The 22,046-nt window shown below is 49.2% G+C and overlaps 10 protein-coding genes and 1 non-coding gene across 11 annotated transcripts; 10 read left to right on the top strand and 1 right to left on the bottom strand.

Annotated features, from left to right (window-relative positions):
- Window positions 1-25: 25 nt before the first annotated feature.
- Window positions 26-1,341, top strand: ASPGLDRAFT_132077 (intradiol ring-cleavage dioxygenase; the record flags this gene model as incomplete). The annotated part of the gene is made up of 4 exons (XM_022541099.1): window positions 26-272; window positions 332-487; window positions 541-683; window positions 739-1,341. The coding sequence occupies 4 exons, from the start codon at window positions 26-28 to the stop codon at window positions 1,339-1,341; spliced, it is 1,149 nt and encodes a 382-aa protein (XP_022398252.1).
- Window positions 1,342-1,908: 567 nt separating this feature from the next.
- ASPGLDRAFT_50079 (uncharacterized protein) lies at window positions 1,909-2,398 on the top strand. Its single transcript, XM_022547236.1, has 2 exons — window positions 1,909-2,139; window positions 2,205-2,398. The coding sequence occupies exons 1-2, from the start codon at window positions 2,099-2,101 to the stop codon at window positions 2,317-2,319; spliced, it is 156 nt and encodes a 51-aa protein (XP_022398251.1). The 5' UTR covers window positions 1,909-2,098; the 3' UTR covers window positions 2,320-2,398.
- A 521-nt stretch (window positions 2,399-2,919) lies between these two features.
- Window positions 2,920-3,267, top strand: ASPGLDRAFT_50078 (uncharacterized protein). Its single transcript, XM_022547235.1, has one exon. The coding sequence runs from the start codon at window positions 2,962-2,964 to the stop codon at window positions 3,214-3,216; it is 255 nt and encodes an 84-aa protein (XP_022398250.1). The 5' UTR covers window positions 2,920-2,961; the 3' UTR covers window positions 3,217-3,267.
- Window positions 3,268-3,968: 701 nt separating this feature from the next.
- ASPGLDRAFT_50077 (uncharacterized protein) lies at window positions 3,969-4,838 on the top strand. Its single transcript, XM_022547234.1, has 2 exons — window positions 3,969-4,185; window positions 4,256-4,838. The coding sequence occupies exons 1-2, from the start codon at window positions 4,095-4,097 to the stop codon at window positions 4,642-4,644; spliced, it is 480 nt and encodes a 159-aa protein (XP_022398249.1). The 5' UTR covers window positions 3,969-4,094; the 3' UTR covers window positions 4,645-4,838.
- Window positions 4,839-4,936: 98 nt separating this feature from the next.
- ASPGLDRAFT_624841 (uncharacterized protein) lies at window positions 4,937-6,191 on the top strand. The gene has a single exon (XM_022548531.1). It carries the CDS (start codon window positions 5,278-5,280, stop codon window positions 5,896-5,898), a length of 621 nt encoding a protein of 206 aa, XP_022398248.1. The 5' UTR covers window positions 4,937-5,277; the 3' UTR covers window positions 5,899-6,191.
- Window positions 6,192-6,740: 549 nt separating this feature from the next.
- Window positions 6,741-6,822, top strand: ASPGLDRAFT_t132. The gene has a single exon. It is a non-coding gene; the product is annotated as a tRNA-Ser (tRNA).
- A 344-nt stretch (window positions 6,823-7,166) lies between these two features.
- Window positions 7,167-7,739, top strand: ASPGLDRAFT_68460 (cysteine hydrolase family protein; the record flags this gene model as incomplete). The annotated part of the gene is made up of 1 exon (XM_022549261.1): window positions 7,167-7,739. One exon carries the CDS (start codon window positions 7,167-7,169, stop codon window positions 7,737-7,739), a length of 573 nt encoding a protein of 190 aa, XP_022398247.1.
- A 432-nt stretch (window positions 7,740-8,171) lies between these two features.
- Window positions 8,172-10,242, top strand: ASPGLDRAFT_131955 (putative C6 transcription factor; the record flags this gene model as incomplete). The annotated part of the gene is made up of 4 exons (XM_022541086.1): window positions 8,172-8,224; window positions 8,330-8,782; window positions 8,847-9,849; window positions 9,919-10,242. 4 exons carry the CDS (start codon window positions 8,172-8,174, stop codon window positions 10,240-10,242), a joined length of 1,833 nt encoding a protein of 610 aa, XP_022398246.1.
- A 4,388-nt stretch (window positions 10,243-14,630) lies between these two features.
- Window positions 14,631-15,117, top strand: ASPGLDRAFT_132297 (SUI1 family translation initiation factor; the record flags this gene model as incomplete). The annotated part of the gene is made up of 3 exons (XM_022541110.1): window positions 14,631-14,700; window positions 14,797-14,889; window positions 14,969-15,117. Coding segments are annotated over 3 exons (312 nt in total), but the record flags the coding sequence as incomplete, so codon positions are not given.
- A 687-nt stretch (window positions 15,118-15,804) lies between these two features.
- ASPGLDRAFT_132044 (uncharacterized protein) lies at window positions 15,805-16,873 on the bottom strand (the record flags this gene model as incomplete). Its single annotated transcript, XM_022541094.1, has 4 exons — window positions 15,805-16,036; window positions 16,093-16,280; window positions 16,524-16,622; window positions 16,685-16,873. 4 exons carry the CDS (start codon window positions 16,871-16,873, stop codon window positions 15,805-15,807), a joined length of 708 nt encoding a protein of 235 aa, XP_022398244.1.
- A 2,999-nt stretch (window positions 16,874-19,872) lies between these two features.
- On the top strand, window positions 19,873-21,631 carry ASPGLDRAFT_176517 (putative FAD dependent oxidoreductase; the record flags this gene model as incomplete). Its single annotated transcript, XM_022542873.1, has 5 exons — window positions 19,873-20,006; window positions 20,056-20,175; window positions 20,223-20,490; window positions 20,538-20,684; window positions 20,734-21,631. 5 exons carry the CDS (start codon window positions 19,873-19,875, stop codon window positions 21,532-21,534), a joined length of 1,470 nt encoding a protein of 489 aa, XP_022398243.1. The 3' UTR covers window positions 21,535-21,631.
- Between the last annotated feature and the right edge of the window lie 415 nt (window positions 21,632-22,046).

Below are 22,046 nucleotides of genomic sequence, written 5' to 3'. Positions count from 1 at the left end.
TCGATCATCATCCCCAATCGCAACAATGGTTCGCGCTGCTACTCTTTTCGCCGGTCTGGCTGGTCTGGCCGGCATTGTCTCGGCCCACCCTGGCCACGATGTTAAGGCTGAGGCCGCTGAGCGTGCCGCCTTCTTGAAGAACTCCCCCGTCCAGGCTCGTGGTCTGAGCCAGTGTGACACCAAGCTCAAGGCTCGTGGCCTTGAGAACACCAACGTTGCTCGTCGCCAAAGGGCCGTCGAGCAATTGCGTCGCAAGAGAGGTCTTGCTTCTAGTATGTGGTATCCTTTTGCTTGCAATTCCAGTGGGATTATACTAACGATCTGGCTTTAGGCGCCCCTCTCATCAAGTCCCGCGACCTCGAGTCCTCGTTGAACACCACCCACCACTCCGATCTCAAGGGTGTTACCACCCACACCGACCCCGAAGTCCTCTTTGCTTACAACCCTACCTGTGTCCTTGGTCCTGATGTGACCCAGGGTCCTTACTGTGCGTATATTATCAAAACTTCCTTTCTCGGTATGCAATCTAACTTGATGCAGATGTCACCGGTGAATTGATCCGCTCGGACATTACGGAGGACCAGGAAGGTGTTCCTCTCTTCCTCGACATCCAACTCGTTGACTCCAACACCTGCGAGCCAGTTCCTGAGATCTACATGGACATCTGGCATTGCAACTCTACTGTATGTATACTCAAAGGCAAACAAGCATTCACAGTAACTAATGGATTCAATCTAGGGTGTCTACTCTGGTGTTTCCGCCAGCAGCAATGGCAACTCCGATGACGAGACCAACCTCGACGCAACCTTCCTCCGTGGTCTCCAGAAGACCGACAAGGAGGGTGTGACCCAGTTCGAGACCGTCTTCCCCGGTCACTACACCGGCCGCGCCACCCACATCCACGTCCTCTCCCACCCCGCCAACGAGACCAAGGTCCTCAAGAACAACACCATCAGCGGCCTCTACACCGCCCACTCCAACTGGGTCGGTCAGATCTTCTTCGACCAGGACCTCATCTCCACCGTCGAGGAGCTCGAGCCCTACAACACCAACACCCAGGAACTCACCACCAACGCCGAAGACAGCATCCTCGCCGAGGAAGCCGACACCATCGACCCCTTCGTTGAGTACGTTTTCCTCGGTGACAAGCCAGAGGACGGTATCTTTGCTTGGATCTCGGCCGCCGTCGATGTCACCGGTGACAGCGACGTTACTCCTGCCGCTTACCGTACTGAGAACGGTGGTGTTTCCAACCCCAACAGCGGTATGGGTATGGGCGGTGGTCCTCCCCCGGGTGATTCTTCCTCTAGCGCTGCTCCCAGCTCCAGCTCTAGCGCTTAAGCTTGTTTTGGGTGAAGATAGGTGATGGTTTTTTTTTTTTTTTTTTTTTACATTCTTGTATACTGTTTGAAAGTAAATAGCACGTTTACTTCTAGGTAGTTATTGGAGCTGGCATTAGGCTAGTTTCTTGTACTTTACAATTTATTTCAATTACTGGCAAACATTTTTACAACTAGAATGAACCCTTGGGTGCCGATGACGCCAAAAACGGCAGCTCATGAGGCCGTTTCTGGCGTCGTTGGCACCAAGAACTTCGCCTAAACGGGTAAGGCGCTCATGCCGCTTTAGACTGGCAACGGTGCGGCATCGGACACGTATCGGTATTACTGTTTTTTTACCCTCAGCCAGCGGGCTCTGCCCCACCTAGGATCCCTGCCTTGCTGAGCCCACATCCCCAGCACGACCTGCTGAGGATAGTAACTGGGGGGTGGAGTCCAAGTCATGAGGGAGGCAAGGGCCCCTGCCCTTGACATTACCAAGAGAGGTTTCTTTCCTTTACAGCGCAGAGAACGAGGCAAAGGAAAAAAGATAAATAGTGCCATGAACCGCTGCTTTACTTCTGCTACCATGACTGTATCCTATCCATCCCCTGTATCCCTTTAACGGCTCTCTTCACACGATGGCATACTTGGGACTCCCTTGGAGAAAGTATGCACGGCAGGAGAACAATGGAGTGTGAAAATCCTACCTCTACTACGCTGAATGTTGAAAACAACACCTTGAAAATGGACTAACATTGCTGCAATATGCATCCAACATGAACATATCAGCAGCTTCAGTGAGAGGGAAGTGGAATCAGTCAGTGTTTCCCCCATGATAGACTTGCTTTTCTGTTTAAGGTCACTGATTCTCACCATTGTCAGGTTCAGCTCCCAAGCTGGCCTGGATCCAGATATTCTGCTTGAGAACCTGACCGCGGCAGATGTTAAGTCCTGGTTTGATTGGATTGAGAAGAACTTCAAGGGTTCTATTTTATAAAGCTCACAGCGCACTTGCCAACTACTGGAGGACCTTGAAGAGACTTTACTTCATGCAAAACCGCCATGAAATGGAGACCAGATTGCAGGGAGATTGCCTCAACATGAGTAATTCATTCTTGGATGAGGCTGCTTCTACTCTTTGCTAATGTAGGAAGCAGTACATGAATGTTGTGAGCAAGTGGATGGGCTTGCGTAGGCATCCGCTTCCCAAGCCAACGGCAGCCTTGGATGATCTCTTGCATTTTCTCGTTACGCACATGGTCCACTACGATTCCGTGTTCGCCGATGAGAAGCAGCGACTCTATGTACTTTCAGGACTCAATTTGTCAAGTGTTTCCGCTTGTCGGGCAGTGTCATTATTTGATACAAGACATCCTGTTGACTTCCAAGCAGATGGTCGTCCGCTCCAGCACTCTGAAGTGGAGCGACGCAATGATAGTTAACTAACTAGTTAACTATCCTTGAGCCTCCTTTTTATTTTATTGATCTATATTAATCACTCCCTGGCGAGCATGGTCTCTTTGAATGTAACTCTCAAAGTAAGTTAGGATTATTTTCTTTTTCTGGCCATTATAATCGTCGTGCCAATGAGGACTGTCAAATCCAAACATCAGAGACTACATTCTGTGGACAGCCCGGTATGTCTGCTGACCAGAAAGAGACTGGATATTGCCAAATCTGGATGTACGCCATGCGATGGTATCTGGAGATGGCCAAAGATGAACAGAGCCACACTCTCAAGGCCAAACCCACCTGCGCCAAGGCGGATGAGAACGCTATCTATGATATGGCCGTACTTGCGCGGAGACTGGGTTTCCGCTCCAAGCAAATCAAGAACATCTTGAAGCAATCTCCTGATCGGCAAATTGCACAGACAGCCCTGCTGAAAGCCTGAAGACCTGACTGCTATCATTATGATGATGACATGTTTGAATCTCTTGTTGACTGCATTACAGAGATCTTTTCCCTTGCAATCCCCAGCGACAACCAGCCAGCCGCAGAGCTCATTGTAGGCAGAGCGGTGAAGCTGAAAGATCAGTGTGGGCCTCCTGTGGTACAAGCACAGCGGCTGGATCATCCGCATCTTTTTCTAGATCAATTACATACAGAAATTCCATCACAGCAGCATGTGTCGTCTTTCTATATCAGACAATGTGTCTACTATGCCTTCTTCAGTAAACCCTCCATGCCCTGACTGCACTTGACTACAACCGGAAGGCCCTCATCAGAACTCCCCTTGGATCGTTCCTCACCTTTATTTGTTCCAGATGACTCACTGCATGGTGACTTGGAATTGACAGCAGAGGAAGCACTAGCGCGCAGCGACTGGGAAGGACAGCCTACAAGCCACCATCAACTGCGGGAGATACATAGGGAGCGACGCCGCCAGAGGCGGGGAGAAAGGCAAAATCAACGGCAAGAACGTTGACAAGAGCATGCAGTGGAGCAGGTGCCAGCTGTTTCTTGAAGTTTCTCTCTCTGCGATTCTCCCGCAAGCACCATGAGTGATGTTTCTGGGACAATTATAGACAACCAGGAAAGTCCAAGGTCTTCTGGTGTATCAGAAGAAACTAAGTTATGGCCTGAATCCGGGGAAATCTAGCAATAAGCTGAAGAAGGGTCAATTCCTGAGCAGATTGAGCAAGAGCACCTGGAAACAGAAAGTATGGAGCAAGAAGAACAGGGGCAGCTTATGAGAGAGAATGAAGAAAGCGTCGATCAGGGGCGCCTAGCAAGAGAGGCTGAAGAAAGAGCTGAAAAGGAGCGCCTAGCATGAAAGGCAGAAGACAGAGCCGAGCAGGTGCGCCTGGCAAGAGAGGCCGAAGAGACTGCTGCGGCACAGAGAGCCGAACAAGAACAACTGGTAAGAGAGGCTGAAGAAAGACCCGAGCAGGAACGCCTAGCACAAAGAGCTGAAGAAACTGCTGCTGCAGAACGGCTAGCTGCGGAAACTGCTGAGCAAGAGCGACTGGCAAAAGAGGCAGAAGAAAGAGTGGCTGCAGAACAAATTGCTACAGAGAAAGCCAAGCAAGAACGGCTGTCAAGAAATCATGAAGAGAGGCCTGAACAAGAATGCCTGGCAGCAGAGGGAGAAGCCACTGCACAGTCAAACTTACAGCAGCCTGGTAACAAAGGGCAATTACAGCAGGGAACTAGCCACGATAAAGGGGTCACCACTGAAGATGTTGAGAAACTCCTCGACGGAATGCTCCAGGGCAATCCAGAACAGAAGACAATGGGTAGCCATGACATTCAAGGGTGTGATCTGCTAGTGGAAGGACCAAGTGAAGCTACTGGGAATGCGCACGCTGAAGAAGAATGAGTAGCTAAGGAGTGAGATAATACTCTAGCTCAGTTACAAGAGAAGGCTGAATATAATCCAACACCGTTGGAGAGTCGCGAGACACTTGCTGATCCTCCATGGCCTGTCACTCAACTGGACCTGTCCAGCTTGATTGCCAGATGGTGTGAAGGTGCGAGTCAGCTAGATGAAGATGACAGACGGCAGCCTCATAGCTGATGTTCAAGACATGGTTAACAATCACGGCACTTGAAACCTACCGGGCTCAGAAAATCTCAGATGAAGGGAAGATCTACATACCAAGATATCAATTGAGCAGGGACCCATGATGCTGCCATATATAAGCAACTGGGATGGGACCTTGAAGCCGCTCTCCCAGGTCCCATGCCGCCGATGCAGGCGCCACCACTGCCAGCCAGTGTACCAGTAGCACACTCAACCTGAGAAGGGATAATAAATGTCCATCCTGAGGACCAAACATTGCACCAACCAGTGCAGGAAGTACAAGAGCTGGTGTTATCTGCACTGATATCCAAGGAGCATAATGACAGGACGGCAGCGGATGTCAATCCTGTAGGTGGCCCTTTAAACCAGGGTGCCATCCACGCCAATATTCTTGAGAAACCCCCAGAGAGGACCGTCGCACCCCATACCATGTCTTCCGGTATAGATGGAGCTGGAAACCATCCGTCTTCTACGGCAATGCCTTACGAGGGCCATGCCGCTTTGGAACCAGCCAAGCGCCAAGAGCTTGCCAGGCAGGGTCATCAAGGAGTTGTGACTAACGTGATGGAGACTGCTGAGGGAACATTGGGACTCGCGCAACAAGAGGAGCAAGAGAGACTAACAGTGGATCAAGTGGATCCAGAGCAAGCCTGGAAGGAGGTAGATAAGAGAGTGGTGGCAGAGATAGCACTCTTCAAGGAAGATGCTGACCTGCAACAACAAGAGTCCCAAGGAGCCACAATGAGTTCAGATCAGCAAGGATGCATCATCCCATCTGAAGTCCTGACTGGCATTAATGCAGAAGACCAGTCACCTTTTCCTGCGGAAATTACATCGAGTCCTCAGGCTGGAGCAGCAACCTTCCAGGATCCAACAACTCACAGAGGCACACCAGCTGCTCCAAGCCAGACTACTGTGCGCCATGGAAGACTATCCCGGCCACTGGGAACAAAAAAGGCCCGGAATACAGCTAAGCAGCGACGGTCCAAGGAGAACCTTCCTTCCGGCATTGAGCAGACACAGGTCAACAAGCATACTCGCCGTGGATGAGCCGCACAGAAAAAGAGGGCCTCAAAGGTTGTCATGCAGATCGATTTCCGTGCATGGATAGAAAGAAATCAGACCGTGGCAAATCCACAACCCGAACTACCTCGTGCAAAACGGCCCCGACCAGTGGACGAGGAAAGCGGGGAGACTGGCCACAGCTCTGCAACCTCTGGCACAGGCTTGACTTCACCAGAGCAGAGGAAAAGGTTATGGCCTAACAGGCCCCGAAAAGGAGAGGAACACGCGCCATCGAATGATGTAAATGAGGTGAAACCTCTACCCTTACCTCCCATGCCAGTTACTGGAGGGGCCTCCTCAAGCTCTCATTCGGATGATATCCAACCTGGCCGGAATGTCACAATTACTTTCCGAGCTTACGACCGTGGGGAATGAAGAAAGTTAGACGCTGTATCTGTGGATGCCTTTGATCCACGCGAAGCACAAAAACTCGCCGATCACTACGCGCGAGCAGAGGGAATGGGAGCAAGACAGAACGTTACCGGCGGACTTTATAGCGGCGCGGCGCCGGGCGGTGAGGGGCGGCAGTGCCGGGTTTGGCGAGGCCGTTTCCGGATGCGGCGGCCCCTAGTTAAAGGCAAATAACTGAGTACGTATCAGCAGTAGACCATAGAACCATGACCGACAAACACTGGATAGGGGTAGAAAATCGACAATCACTTGATTCTGCGTTCGAGGACAATATTACTATTCCGACTAAACAGCAATTCATCCACTCCAGTGACTGTATTGCTCGTGTCAAATTCTTAGACTCCCAGCGAAAGTCTTCCGATGTAATGCTTGTATTATCTCTATGGTTTCTATAAAAAATCCTATATTCAACAATAGACACTATGGCCGAGTGGTCTAAGGCGGTAGATTAGAAATCTACTCTCTTCGGAGGCGTCGGTTCGAGTCCGACTGGTGTCGTTTTTTTACCTTTCCGGCATACAGGCGTACTTTGTACAGCTTTGAGAATTGCGTCTGCAAAGTTTTTTTTTTTGCTTTTTTGAATTTGTTCGTTTTTTGTTCGGGGTGAACAATTCAGCTCGCTGTGCAGAAAATGAATAACCAATGGGATTAGGGATTACCATAGTCTGATCCCTACTTGTGCATCCCGTTACCGGCATCATGGGGAGCGGGACCGGGATGACCCCTGGAGTATATAGTTGATTTTTTGTAACGAAAGACGTTGTACTTGTAAGGCTTAGACTCGTGCAGACTGCCTTGATCAACTCGAGCTACTTTGTTGCAAGCACTCCACACCCGCGACCATGCTAAACACAGCTCTCCTCGTACTAGACATCCAAAATGGCATACTCGACCGTCTAGGAACCACCATCACAGACGACTATCTCCAACGTCTCTCAACTACGCTCACCAAAGCCCGCGCCGCCGGCGTCAAAATCATCTACATAACAACATCCTTCCGCCCCGCCTACCAAGACCTCCACCTCAACAACTCCTCCACAGCAACAATCAAGTCCTCGAACAAATTCATCCAAGGCGATCCATCAACGCAGATCCACCCCGCCGTCTCCCCAGATACAAGCAGGGGCGATACAGTCGTGAACAAGTGCCGCGTATCCGCGTTTGCGGGGACGGATTTGGAGCTTGTCTTGCGTTGTCTTGATGTACGCGATGATTTGGTGGTTTGTGGGTTGAGTACTAGTGGTGCGGTGTTGTCGACGGTAAGACAGGCGGCGGATTTGGATTATCGACTTACTGTGTTGAGAGATTTGTGTTTGGATCGGGATGATGAGGTGCATGGGGTGCTGATGGATAGGGTGTTGGTGAGACAGGCGCGGATTGTGGATTCGGATGAGTGGTTGGATTTTTATGATTGACTTTGTTATGCATGTTGAATAGCTAAGTTGTGAATATATATTTGTTGTGGTTGGCCATTTCGCAGGGCTGTCCGCCATACTCGTCGGAGTTGCCACTATACATGTATCTGAAATTCACAACTCGAAAACCGACTTAATTGAGCCCATATATGTATTTAAACGCGTAAAAAGCATGCGCTGGACCCGACAAAGCTTTGTTTTGGTTGAATTCCTCAGTAACTAACGCATCGGCACTAGTCGCTGCTGAGTCAGCGTCCTGCGCAGCACCGCGAACTTCAGGCCAAACCTTTCGAGAAACCGAACAACAACCCACAGGCTTCTTGAGTTGCGTCTTAAAGACCCGGTGTGGCGGCCAATTGATGATCACGTGTGTTTGCTATAAGTAACGCCAGCCATAGAGAGATTCTCCTTCTTTTTAGTGTCATGTCCTCCATGGCGGCAGACCGACCCAAGCGGGCGAGAGCTGGAGCATGTAAGAATTGCCGGTGAGTTTTTTTCTTTTTTTTTTTTTTTTTTTTCCGTGTCGCATTTCTGCCAAATAATGAAAAAGATCACGTTTACTGAGAATTCCTCGCGATACGTGAAAAAAGAGTACGCAAGAGACGATGCGTTCCTAGTGATACCGGGGATGAATGTGTACTCTGCCAATCGCTGTCTATTCCGTGTAGTTTGAGCCAAAACTACACGGAGCCCGAAGGTCCAGTCTTGAAAAGGGACTTTCAGGGCACACCGAGACAGCTAACGGAACGCGACAAGCCATTGAATGGTGCTTCGCTGTCCTCTTTTCCTGCTGCTGCTGCTGCTACCGCGGCTCCTTCGTCATTTGTCTTTCCGTCGAATCATGCATTGCGACCTCCTGTTAAGCCTCAGAGGTCGCCTTTGGTGATAACTCCGGCAGTGCTGCTGGAGCTTGTATCTCTTTATTTTCGTTTCGTTCATAATGTTGCGCATACTTTGTTTCATGAGGCTAGCTTTATCCGTCGCTTTAATGAAGGGAGGGCATCCTTGCTACACGTACACGCGATGTGTGCGCTTTCTGCCAGGTATTTCTTTTTTCCTCTCATTTTTTTCTTGGCGGAGGGAATATCCGGTTAACTTTGTGTACAGGTACTCCCAAAATCTAGTCTTCAATGGCACTCCGCCTGGTTCGCGTGGGCAGGTCTATGCTGCGGAAGCCACGCGACTACTCCAGGGGTATCTGGCATCCCCTAGCTTAGAGAGCACCCAGGCATGTGTTCTGATTGGCCACTTTATGGGAGGTGAAGGCGACGTTAAAGCGAAGCACACCTACTTCGGACTCGCCAAACTCCATGCAGAAAATTTGTCGCTGTGGGCGATGCCACACAACTTGACCGTCGTCCATCGCGAGGAACGCCGCCGGACATGGCTCTCTGTTCGGATAGCTGATCACTGGACCGCAGTCGACACATCCGTTGAGCCTGCGCCTTTTCTCCTCAACGGACGGGACGTCCTTCCCGCTGTTGACGACATTGCATTCCATACGTTTGACCCGGAGCTCCTTCGAGAGGATCGTGCATCGTGCAACATGTGGGCGCATATGGCAGGCACCCTTGACATCTTTGCGCGCATTAGCATTCTACTCGCGCGTCTCAGTCGGAGCGTGATCTCTTTCGATACATATTGCCGCGAGGTACCGCTTCTAACGCAGCGCTTGGAGAAATGGGCCGATGGATTACCGGAGGAGCTGAAGTACAACATTTCCAACCTCACATCATTCGCCAACAAGGGCCTCGGACGGACGTTTCTCTCTATGCATATTGGATATTACCATTTCCAGCAAATTCTCTACTTTCCCTTTCTGGATGCTCGCGCGAACAGGAGCACCTCAATTCCTATGGACGGTGCTGCGCAGTGCAAGAGTAGCGCTGCCATGGTCTCTGAGATTGTGCAGTATGCCATGAGGTTTCAGAACTGTGAGCTTGATTACTTTATTTACGGTTACATCGCAGTGGTCAGCTCATGCGTGCACTTGCATACTTTGTTGCTGAGTGAGGATCCGTCGGAGCTGTGGACGGCGCGGCAACGGCTGGTATCTAATTTCGAATATCTGATGAGTTTGAAGATTCTTTGGCCTATGGTGAACCTTTCGGTGAGTGCTAGCGTGACTATAAGTCTCTTCCTTGGGGTATAGAGAGCTAGTTGTTAACAATGTCAATAGGTGGCGCGCCTCAGGATTTTCGAAGACTTCTGTCGCAACTCCATGTCAGACCCCTTTGCGCTCGACAACTGGATGGCCCGCTTCATAACTGAGCACGCTTCTATTTCTCCAGTGCGGAAACAGAGCACGCTCCCCAGTCTGGAGCCGGTATTGGTGGACTCCGCTGCGCAAGGTGTACCGGGTCTCAATAGCCACGCCTTAACCGGCACTGACGAAGCAGGTTCTACTGGAACGGAATGGGGCATCTTGTCCACTCTTCTCAGCGATCGGAGTATGACAAGCGAGGCTGTCGTGAATAATGCTTTGGATTGGTTGTTGGAATGAGGATTTGGAACATGCCGCTCTACATGTTAACACGAACCAAGCCGATACTACACCCAGCACCAGGGACGACGCGGATGCCGTGCGAACGGGTCAACACGACCTCTTCTCGTGATGCTCGTCCCTCTCGATCAAGATCGCTTTTCAACATATGCAGCTTAGCAGGCACACTTCCAAACAGATCCATGACACGACCGCGACCTCAAGCGTGCGCCGCCGCCGCCTCTTATATATACCGCCTGAACAACACTGACTGCGCCGAAGTAGACGATCTCATGAAGGCTACTCCCACCCCTCCGCCTTGACCGATATCAACACCGAACAGTCTATTATACGAGATCACTCGAAGCAAGCAGTCAGCGTCCATGTACACTAAGTTCCTTTCCGGTTGATTCTGGGCTCGAATAGAGACATTACTAGAGGGCTACGCGGGACCTACTCCTGATTTATTTGGGACAAGAGTTGGATTATGTTGGATGTACGCGTACCCATTGTTATTAGTGTACTCTGTATTTGGGCTTGTCTGTCTGTTACTTGGCGTATTTTTATTAGCAAGATATGTACGATAAATATTATTGATAGATAGTGGATATACAATACGTGGTCTTGGTGCCTAGTTGCATGATAAAGTCATAGTTATCACTTATTTGGACCGATGTACTAGATAAATCTACTTCACGCTGATGTCTTTGGACCGCGAATCCTGGTCGTTTCTCTCCACGAAAACGTCAGTAGTGGTCTCGTCTCACTAGGAGATGTGAAGAACTTACAGAAGCTTCTCAATCTTCTGTTCCAATCCTTTCGAGATCAGACAATCGTCTGGTTCAGCTTTCTCTTTCCGTGTCTCAGGGGCTGCTGCCTCTTGGGCGGCTTGCTACGGCGCGCCGTCTATGCAGTCTTAGTGAAAAATCAGCCCGACATTGGGAGCAATTTACTGATGAATTTACCAGGATCTGCCTTGAGATCTTGGGCCAGTGTGCCTTGGTGTCATCCGCCGCCATAGGGCAAGATAGACGAAGCACTCAATCAGTGGTGCATCTGTGGCGGGACGATCATGCGTCACACTCAGAGGCGCAGAATACCTGGTCGGAAACCCGCTTGAGGAACCACGTTTGGTTGTACGTGGAGAAGAAGCCATACGTGCACTGGTGATCACTCATATAATGGACGACTTGTCTTGTAGACTTCAGCTATAGTAGCCCGAAATATCACGTCGGCAAAGGCTCCAGTAACTGGTATATTCGCGCTCTATGATGGTTTAGGGAGGAAGCATTCCTTTGATTGATTTTTTTTTTTTTTGGTCCACTTGGCTAAGTCGGTTTTCGAAGTCCGCAGGATTGGGTCCTGGATCAGGGCAGTATGTCGCTGCCAGCTGGGACATGCCTGGTGGATAGATATTTCCATGTCTCGTTTAATTCACGACCAGTGTACCTGTAGACCTTGGTCAAAGGAAATTTCTTCTAATCCAAGGATAGAGAATCGATGCTCTTGCAGTCCCTCTGTACTCTGCGAGATATTGGAGGCTTTACCCGCTCTTTGTTGGGTATTGGAAGGTGCAATGACCCTCTTGATCGACGGGCACGATGTGATTTCGAAGCTACTGGTCCTGGATATAGTGGATGATAAAATCATCCGTGTGGGTGGAATTCAACGAGATGAGGTTCCAATCTCGCTTCGGAATGATGAGTTTATCCGACCATTCACTACCAGCAAGCAACTCGATCGAGCGAAACAGGGTTTTGACAAACCTGATGATGATAATGGCGATGATGAGCGCCTATATCGACCGGCAGATGGCTTTGCAGCAGTCACCTTACCTGCCCCTACACCCACGAAGCAGTCATCTTTGACCGCCGCTATGAAGCGAGCTGATAAAGGTAGGTGGCTACGGGCGATGGAGCGCGAATTTGCCAAGCTCAAGGAGAAAGAAGTTTGGGAGCTAGTACGCAACGATGATGTTCTGCCTGGTGCTAGAATCTACCCCAGATGATGGGTATATAATACCAAAGAGGGCATAGATCCGTCTGATGAGCGCTTTTGCAAGGCTCGTTGGGTGATAAAGGGCAATCTAATCAACAAGAATCAGCTGGAATACGATTCACACATATGCTCCGGTAGTCAGCCCACATACTACCCACTTGCTCTTTGCCGCCGCCGCACGGAAATAATGGACGATTAGACGCGTTGACGTGTCAGTTGCTTTCCTGAATGGGAAACTGAAAGACACACTATATATATGCGTCAGCCAACAAAGTTTGAAGAAGGAAATAAGCTTGTTTGCAAGCTCAAGCACTCCCTTTAAGGGCTTACCCCTGCAGCGAGAATATGGTATGATACTCTCTCAGCCTACCTAAAGCATGTAAGCTTTGATCGCTCTGGGTACAACCACGGAATTTTTATTCATCGCAAAAAGAAAAACGTGTATTTGACATCTCATGTTGATGACTATTAGTTGATTCCTTTCGATTAACTAGCGCTCATCCGAAAGCCACCCCTTTGGACTCCAGTCTCGTGGTCGACGATGAGCCGGACCCCTCCATTGATATACATGAGTATCAGTGTGGAGTTGGCAGTTTGCAATGGCTTACCACCAAGACTCGCCTGGATATTGCTTTCGCAGCAACGTTATTGGTAGCGCCAAGCCGATGAGAAAGTGCTGGAATGCTCTTATGCACGTTCTCCGATATCTGGCCGGCACACCCTATCGAGGCCTCTTTTACCGAAAACGGCTGGATTGTACAGAAAGGTTCTTCCTCCTCTATGGCTTCTCTGGTTCTGATTAGGCGAGCTTCAATATGGCTAGGAAATCTATTGGAGCATCAGTCTTTCTATCAGTGAATGGACCAATCATGTGGTTTGTACGCAAACAGAATATATCCATATGAATAATCAAGGCGCTATGGCGTTAACGAGCAATGAGGTGACCAAGCGCTCTGAGCATATCGATACTCGATTCCATCACATCCACGATAGGAGCGATGGGCTTGGTTGCAGTTAAAGGCGTACCGTCGTCTGATAGTTATGGCTGCTGATGGTTTGACTAAGCTATTGAGCAAGGATAGGTTCAAGCAGTTCTTGATGCTCACCCAGATGGATGATAGATCGAGGGGGGACCGATAGATCATAGGAAGATAGAGGAGGTTGTAGGAGAGAAGGAGTAGACCTGATGGTCTATTGATATTGACGCCTTTATATACTACTCCTTTCGATCCTACTTTTCGCCGTGTTTGCTTTCTTTTCCGACCGATCAGCTATGTCTATTATGTCTGGTTAATTGCTTGTTTGAGTCTATATACCGGCGGAACTTGCCTAATCGGTCCGATGATATAGGTCAGTGTGAGCGCACATTTAGATAGACAAGCACTCAAGCACTTGTGTACACGCATATAGACGAGAATATATCAATCTCTTCGTTAAAACTGGGTCTCTCCGTATACGACCTCGCTAGTCGCGGATAATCGACTCCTCCGGACCTCCGGCCCCCGATCCCCATTTCAGGCTTGCTCCGAGTGTCGATCTAGGCGTAGCCTATCACAAATTACCCTATATAACAACCATACTATCTGGACCCTAGTCATTAGCTTGCCTATACTCCATATCCTAAGCCATAATCATGCACACTTATCACCTGCACATTGTATTCAGGCGTTCCTGTATGCTCTGTGCGTCGCTCAGATACCGCGTGTTTTCCCACCAAGGTGATATAATCGCCGGCACCATATCTGCCACGGTGTTCGTACATAGAGAAAACAAGCACTCAGGCACTCATATACGCGTTAATGAGATTCAGTTCTACCTATTAGGGTAATCTAGCTAGGCCTCGTACAGTTCGGGTAATCGACTCCCTCGAATAATCCCCTTGAGCGACCTCCGAATCCCGCTTCACATTCAATGGCAAGCTGCTGAGTCATGTACCCGCTGCCTGCCCATTCTGTGGCGATAAGACACAATTCTCCCCTCAAAAGGCTCTTTGCTCATCCTTCCTTCCTCCTCTTCCATCCCATTTGCAGACTCTCCCCTCCATCTCAAGCAGACTTCCCGTCTCCCGATCACCCATCAGTTAAATTAAAGAGATCTTAATCTCCTCTTCAGCCTTCCTTTTCTATTTTATCCGCTTTTAAGGGCCGTTCACCGGAAAAGGCCGAGTTTATGTCCATCGAAAACTTCAAGACTGTCAGTAAGTCATTTTGCCACCATCTCTCCTTTTCCAGATCCAGGGTATTTCCCACATCCCCACGTGTGAGGACAATGTGACCACATTCCATGGTGTTACAATGTTCGACCATCATGATTAGCATTTCAGGTGGCTTTTGTTCCACCTGGATCTGCGCGACATTTTCTTTTCATTTAGCGGGGTAGATGTGCTGACACATGCCCTCTTTCTCCAGACCTTCGGCGATGCTGACGAAGATACCGGCGAAACTAAACAGTCTCAAAATTATATCCATATACGGATCCAGCGTACGTCTTATATTCCCCTTTCATCTATTGGGCTGGCTTTGTGTTGTCACAATTGCATCCCTCTGAGAACACATCACTGACCGCTTCTTTGAACAGAGTGCAATGGTCGTAAGACCCTAACTACAGTCCAGGGTCTTCACAGTGCATTCGATCAGAAGAAGATATTGAAGGTGTTCAAGAAGGATTTCGGTATGTTTTCAACATTGGCACCCTAGCACACACACACCCTAGCACACCATGCCATATACAAAAGCTAACGCCACGCCAGCTTGCAATGGCACCATCGTCGAAGACACTACAATGGGCTCTGTGATTCAGTTGCAGGGAGACCAGCGGAAAGCTGTTCAGGAGTTCTTGATTGACAAGGAAGAAGGTCTTGAGCTAGATGCTGAGACTATTAAGGTCCATGGGTTCTAGACGAATCGTCGCGCCCCGTTCCGGTCCCTTCTCCCGGATCTACGCTCAGATGAGTGTGAGATAAAGAGTACAATATTTGCTCTGTCCACTGTCTGGATCTTGCGTTGCCCAAGGGCTTCTACATCATTCAGTGTCACGAGCCCAAACTAGTGTGACGGCTTTGTTAGGGGTTGAACTCAAGTTGTCTTAACCTAAAGCTACCCTTTATTATACATAGTAAAGTAGAATCAGTGTAATGAGACATCTATATAGGTATCGCAATCCTCATGCAGACTTTCCCATGCAGTATGTGTATATACCCAATATATCTACAGAATTGCATGCAAAACAGGTAGCAGCTGTAAACAATCACAATTCAAGTAATAATGCTCAAAAAGTACATCCTTCATAGTTGCACGATGGATATACATATGTAAATGTTTTCTGCGGAAATCTTGAGACTTGCCCTTTCCGAGACTTGCCCTTTCCGTTTCTGGTCCGACTTCTCGCCGCTTTTGGCTCCCGGAGCCTGCCCGGAGCAAGGTGATGCATGCCCGGAGCGCTCAGGGAACCGCGCCGGAGTGATCCCGGAGCAATACGGGAGCATACCTGATCGCTCAGGCCATACAATGGATAACACCAAGTCACCAACTTTTCCTTACATCAAACACTTACTCCATCCCATGCCTACAAGCATCTCCTCGCTCCTCAAAACTTCCCACGAACTAGACCTCTGGAGAGCTCGCCCACAGGTCGGGCCCGCCAGGAGTAGTAGTAGTAGTAGTAGTAGTAGTAGTAGTAGTAGTAGTAGTAGTAGTAGTAGTAGTAGTTGCTAGTTAACGTCGGTGAGAGATCCCGGTAACGGAATATACGACGGGCAGAGCGGAAATCAGACTGATACTTAAGGAACGTGTCGTGATTTTGGTGGTCAAGTCCTTGGCTACGTGTGGCCTTGGACGCCTTGGCTGGACAAAATAATCAGCAGGGCTATAAAACTGGGGAGATAGGGAGGTTATATGGTCAATTTTATTTGCTACTCCCGCTCTGATTCTGTGAACTTGAAGACAGTCTTTAAACCCATCCTGTTCAGCCAGAGTTGTTAAATTATGATGCAGTGAAGAGAATGTCAGTCCTTTTATTTCATCAGGTCCCTGCGTCATTACCTTGTGGAAAAAAGGAAGTGACTGTGTGTGATATGTCCACTCAAGCATGAAGGATTCTCTCCCTGGTGGAGATCATGTTGACAACAGTTCATCAACAGAGGAAATTCCTTTAAATGCACCATCTGCAATTCCATGGACAATCACCCAGAAGACAAAATTCATCCCTAGTACAGGATGCTCCTGGAACCAATTCTTTGGTCTAAAAGTCATTCAGTCAGCCGCATAACCATAATATCTTGCACCTTGTAAAACCTACAACTTGACATTGTCTTGATAACGCCATCCTTTCAGAAATTCAGGATCTATTATTACCCATTGTTTGATTGAGCCATTATTGCTCCATTTCATGTTGAAAGTAAGGTGCTGGGTAGTAGGACAGCACTGTTAGTGTATGCATCACTAAGAGGTAACAGACTGAACCCTACCCTATAATAAAGACACTCATTTGTCTTGCAATATGAGCTTGATTCAATAACTGCACCTGCCTGCACCCCTGAGCCAGTGAACAGAGAGAGTGCAGAGCTAGTCTGAACTCTTGCTTGTTTATGTTTATAATCATGGTCATCATCCCTGAACAGATGGTGAAGAAGGTAATCAATATCTTTAGCTGTCATGGGGGCTGTGACGGCTCAACGACCAGGCAAACAGTGCCAAAATGCCAAAAGATGCCATACAAGCAATATGGACAAACAAGGGCTCAAGCCGCATCGCACAAAGGCTTATATAGAGACTGTACTCGCCAGATAGATTTCCTCTCCTTTTTCCTTCCCAGATTTGATATTCTCGTTGATGGCTACAATAGTCAAGATAGGAATTCAGTTCGTTATTATCTTCTATTCCGAGCCCGTGACACCTTGTGGAGTTAAGAAAGATGTTCTGAATGTATAATTACATAATGCCACCAACCTCTTATAAAGATGGAGTCTGCTGACACAACTTCAGTGGATACAGACTGAACTTACATGAAAATATGGACTGCCTACCAAACCAAGAGAGAGGGCCCCTGTCACGGGCTCAGAATAGCTCCCACTAGGCCTTGAAATGGTGCGGTTCCGGTTCCAAGGTCTGGAACCGTGAACTGCCAAGAGAACCACTAAAAGATCCGCCAAGAGGTATAAGGTGTATTGTTATTATTATTATTTAATCAAGTTTATTGTTCATACCGAGCCCTAGAGCTATGACAGACCACGATTCATGGACTCGAGGCCAGCAGCTATTCTAGTCTCTTGTCCCTATGAGTTCCTGAGGCAACACCCCCGTTCTATAATCTTTCTGATCCTTTTCCTCGCCCCAGACCGCCTGTATGCGCAGGGCTTTCGAGCAGAGTGCTCTCCTTGTGTTTCAGAGCAGGGTGAGTGTGGCCTGAGCTGCGATTCAGCTTAGGCTACCCTCCCCGCTATCCTTCTCCTCGCCTACTTGCCTCCTCCAATGCTTCCGGCCCCCACTCCTCGTCTTTCTGGGCCCTTTCCACTGCCCGTTGTAGATATCTCTGAGGTAGGGCTACGCTGGTGTTGGCCAAGAATTGTAGCAATGCCCTAGTCGCTTTGGGCTCCCCTAGAAGTCGTCCTTGTGGATATTCTTCGGCAGTAGTGGGTCTCATAACTACGTCTGTCTCCAGGTCCTTGTAGAGCCTGTTTCGTTGGTGTCGGCATTGCCGGCATTCGAAGAGAAGATGGTGTATTGTCTCCCTTGACAAGCCGCATCCTTGACAGGTTGCATGCTCCCGGGTCTGGATCCGATGTAGGTGTGCCCCAATGGCCGCATGCCCTGACTTCATTTGGAAATAGCGGCTTGCCAGGTGCTTGGGAGCCACTGCAGCTGCAGGGTCAAGCCGCCAGTTCTTCTGTGGCCTGTATATTCGTTGACCTGTTGGGATCGCTGGCCGAGCTCCTTAGCGAGCTATCTCTGCTTCTGTGTTGTAATGGCCTCCGTCCGGGTTCTCTGGACGAAAGCCAGAAAGATCTCTTTTGGACCCCTTCCTGGAGGCTTACCAGCTGCCTGCTTTGCTGCCTGGTCAGCTCTCTCGTTTCCTTCTACCCCTGCGTGTCCTGGAACCCACTGGATGATGGGTTGGTGACCTTGGGTGTGTAGTCTCTTGGCTATAACATGTGCTTGGATTGCCAGTGCTTGACCTGGCCCGGTATAAGGTGTATAAGTAAGGGTTTATAAGCACAATATTGTTAGGGTTGTTTATGATTGTTTATACCTGGAAAATCTATTGGCGGCTCCATTTCAAGGTCTATGTCCGACTCGCATCGCCCGTCAAGGCTCTCAGCATGGAAACAGCCTAACCACTTTATGAAACAAATAAGTTCATCACAGGCTTTGACGAGGCTCCAAATTCGTCGTGATGCAATAGGTCACTGTAATTAGATAGAGAAGGCTTCCAGCGAGCACTCTGGATGAGAGCGCGCCTCCAGCTCTCAGGACGACGAATTCTCACCTTCTCGTGGTGTCCAGTGTCAGTACTCATCGTTCGATGAGGAAACCAAGAAGAATTCCCATGTGGTGGTGGTTGTGTGGACGTGTTGTGAAGTGGTCCCCCAACGCGCCCGCGCGACCGCACAGAATGGTTGATGATAACAAGGAATAGCTAAGGTTTCTGCTCGCCTTATCTCGCTATGATTGTTGAATCTGAATTACAGCCTGTTGGTCGTATCCCAGACTAGGCGCGTCGATGGCGCGTCTACCACGCCTTGACATACGCCTGCAAGAGGAGGAAGATGGCGATAATTCCCCTGGCCTTATCTCGCTACCCGATGACCTTGCCTGCGATATATTCGACAACTTAACTCGTACCGATTTGCCCTCCGAGATATATGCTGGCATCATACTGCCTACCTGCCGACAACCAGCCGCGCCGCTATGCCTGCGACTACAGACAACTACAGACAATAAGTCGTGCCGATATGCCTGCGATTGATATCGTTTGCTGCTTCGCTCGTCCGCTGCTTCTAGCAGCACGATGCCCAAAGCCTTGATCCGCACCGGCACCGTCCGGTCGCCATACGCACTCGAACACAAGGAGGTCAGCGCTGCTGACCAAAGGCCTAGGCCTGGTGGGCTGTTAGGCGAGGAAAAAGGGAGAGCACAGATCAGCGTTGAGCTGATTATTGTGAGCCTGAACGTCAAGGGATGGGGATATGTTCCAGAATATGATGATGCGGCTAGGGTGAGCTAGCCTAACACAAGGAGGGTATGGAAAATTACAGGCCTCTATAGCCACAGTTATCGTAGCGCTATAGGAATATTTCTGACTCTGTCCATTCCCTGTCCACTTGTTGGAGAGACTCCAATCTCGTCTTGCAGGGATACAATCACGTCTCGCGCTCGCATTTCTAATCACCCCACGCCAGTCGGCTTCAGAGGCTCCTGGAAGAAAGAAAAAAAAAAAAAAAAAAAAAAAAAAAAAAAAAAAAAAAGCCATTTCCATTGCACAAGGACATAGATCAGGCCAGACAGATTGCTATGATGACACCATCTTAACGCCGCATAGCGTTACCGCAATACTCCAACAGGATCAATACTAGCATCAGTTGATAAAACGGGCGTCGTTCCAGGTTCTGACTCTCACGCTTGCAGACCATTACCACGCGTACCGAGACCGAACAACATGACGCACCCGCAGATTCGCCGAGTCGCAGTCATTGGCGCTGGGATTAGTGGTGTCGTGTCAGCAGCGCATTTGCTGCAGGCTGGGTTGGAGGTGACTGTGTTTGAGAGGAGTCATGCAACCGGGGGTGTTTGGTATGTCATCCTTACTCAGGATAGATCTTCATCAGTATTGACCTTATAGGCTGTATGATGAGCGCTCCGCACCAGAGCCATCGTATACCTCGTTGAAACCGCTCGAGTCGGAAGTGCATTTCGATACGGACAAGAAGCGCAATGTGGCTCTTAATCATGCGCCGCCGGGGTATGGACTTCGTTGAGCCGTATAAGAACTTGAGCTGACACTGTTAGACCGTGCTACGTTGGGCTCAAGAATAATGTGCCTACCCCCTTGATGCGCGTCAAGCTCAATGCCTGGCCAGAGGGAACACCCGACTTCGTCAGCCACTCCGTAATGAAAGAGTATATACAGGATACATCGAATAAGGCGGGAGTTCACGATATTACCATCTATGGCGCACGAGTCAAGAAAATTGCGAAGCAGGGCAGGAATTGGGAAGTTGCCTGGTCTAGATTGGAGAAGGAGACTCAAGGCGTCAAGGAAGTAGAGCAAATATGGGTGAGTGTGACCGCACATCGAGTTTGATAAATCCTAACGAGCGTTAGGATTTCGACGCTGTGGTAGTTGCCTCTGGCCATTACCACACACCTCGCGTCCCAGATACTCCAGGCCTCGCTGAAGCAAAGGCTCGTTGGCCGGAGCGCATTTTTCATTCAAAAAGATACAGAAAACCAGAGGGATACGAGAAAAAAGTAAACATCTGCAGCAAACCACTGGACAAATTAAGTTAATAATCATTAGAATGTCCTCTTAATCGGCGGCGCCGTCTCTGCTATCGACATCGCGAAAGAAATCAGCACCCAAGCAGAAACGGTCTACCAGAGCACGCGAAACGGCAAATTCGATATTTCAGCCAGCATCCTCCCCGAAAACGGCGTCCGGATTAGCGAGATAGCACGTTACGAAATTCTAGACAATAGTGATGTCCCCAACGACAAACCGCTTCCGTTGAAAGTGCACCTGAAATCCGACCAGGAGCTCTGCGGATTTGACCAGGTTATCATCTGCACTGGGTACCAGTTCACCCTCCCCTTTCTACCAAGTTACCACGATGACAGGCTCACGTCGGGAGAAGTGAATGAGACAATTCTAGTAACAGACGGGACGCAGGCGCACAACCTGCACAAGGACATCTTCTACATCCCAGATCCAACCCTTGCGTTTATAGGCGTGCCCTTCTACACCGCCACATTTACGCTCTTCGAGTTCCAGGCTATAACCGCAGCAAACGTCCTCTCTGGCATCGCTAGCCTCCCCTCAGAGAGCGCCATGAGACAAGAATACAACGAGCGAGTAAACAGAAAAGGACATGGGAAGCAATTCCACTCGCTCAAGGACGTGGAGGAGGACTACGTCAACGACCTCCTAAACTGGATAAATGGGCCTAGAGCAGAAAAGGGTCTCGGTCCTATTGAGGGACATACTGAAACATGGCACGAGGCGAAGCAAGCACAGCGAGAACGTCTGAAGACGTTTTTCAAGGACAGCCGGCGAGACAGTGGCGTCGGAGGACTTCCTGAGCTACAGACGTGCAGCACATAATTCAAGAATAATCAGGATAGAGTAATAGATGATCAATTCACGCGGTTCGGGAATCAGCGTTAGAAGTTTAGGTATTCGGGGATAGAGCTTTCTTGAGGGTAGCCTCCAGGCGCACTCACCAGCAATGTACCGGGTACCATATGTGGTCCAATAGACAATAACAATTCCAAAGACAATGCAGAACTCCTTGAGCACAAGTAGGGCACCTTTAATACTTGGGTGGACTAATCTCTGAAATATATAAGGGAGCGACCATGAATAGCATAACTACTAATTCTAATAACGTAATCTATTATAACCTTCTTTATTGCAATTGCTGTACCGTGCTGGTCGCTGTGATCTTGATGATGATGGCTCTTCTTGCCTCTCAGGCTCTCCCGTTCTCTCAGTCTTTGCAACCCTTTATTACCAGTCAAACTCCCTCCATCTTGAATAAAGGCTCGTGTCATCTTCTTCTTATCGCCTTGGAATCTGCTAGTCGTGGACATACCTTTTGGATCCTGCTTCACCCG

This window comes from Aspergillus glaucus (assembly GCF_001890805.1).
Source record: "Aspergillus glaucus CBS 516.65 unplaced genomic scaffold ASPGLscaffold_18, whole genome shotgun sequence".
NCBI classification, from domain to species: domain Eukaryota; kingdom Fungi; phylum Ascomycota; class Eurotiomycetes; order Eurotiales; family Aspergillaceae; genus Aspergillus; species Aspergillus glaucus.
Note: the sequence above shows the minus strand (reverse complement) of the source record. Positions and strands in the feature narration are given on the sequence as shown.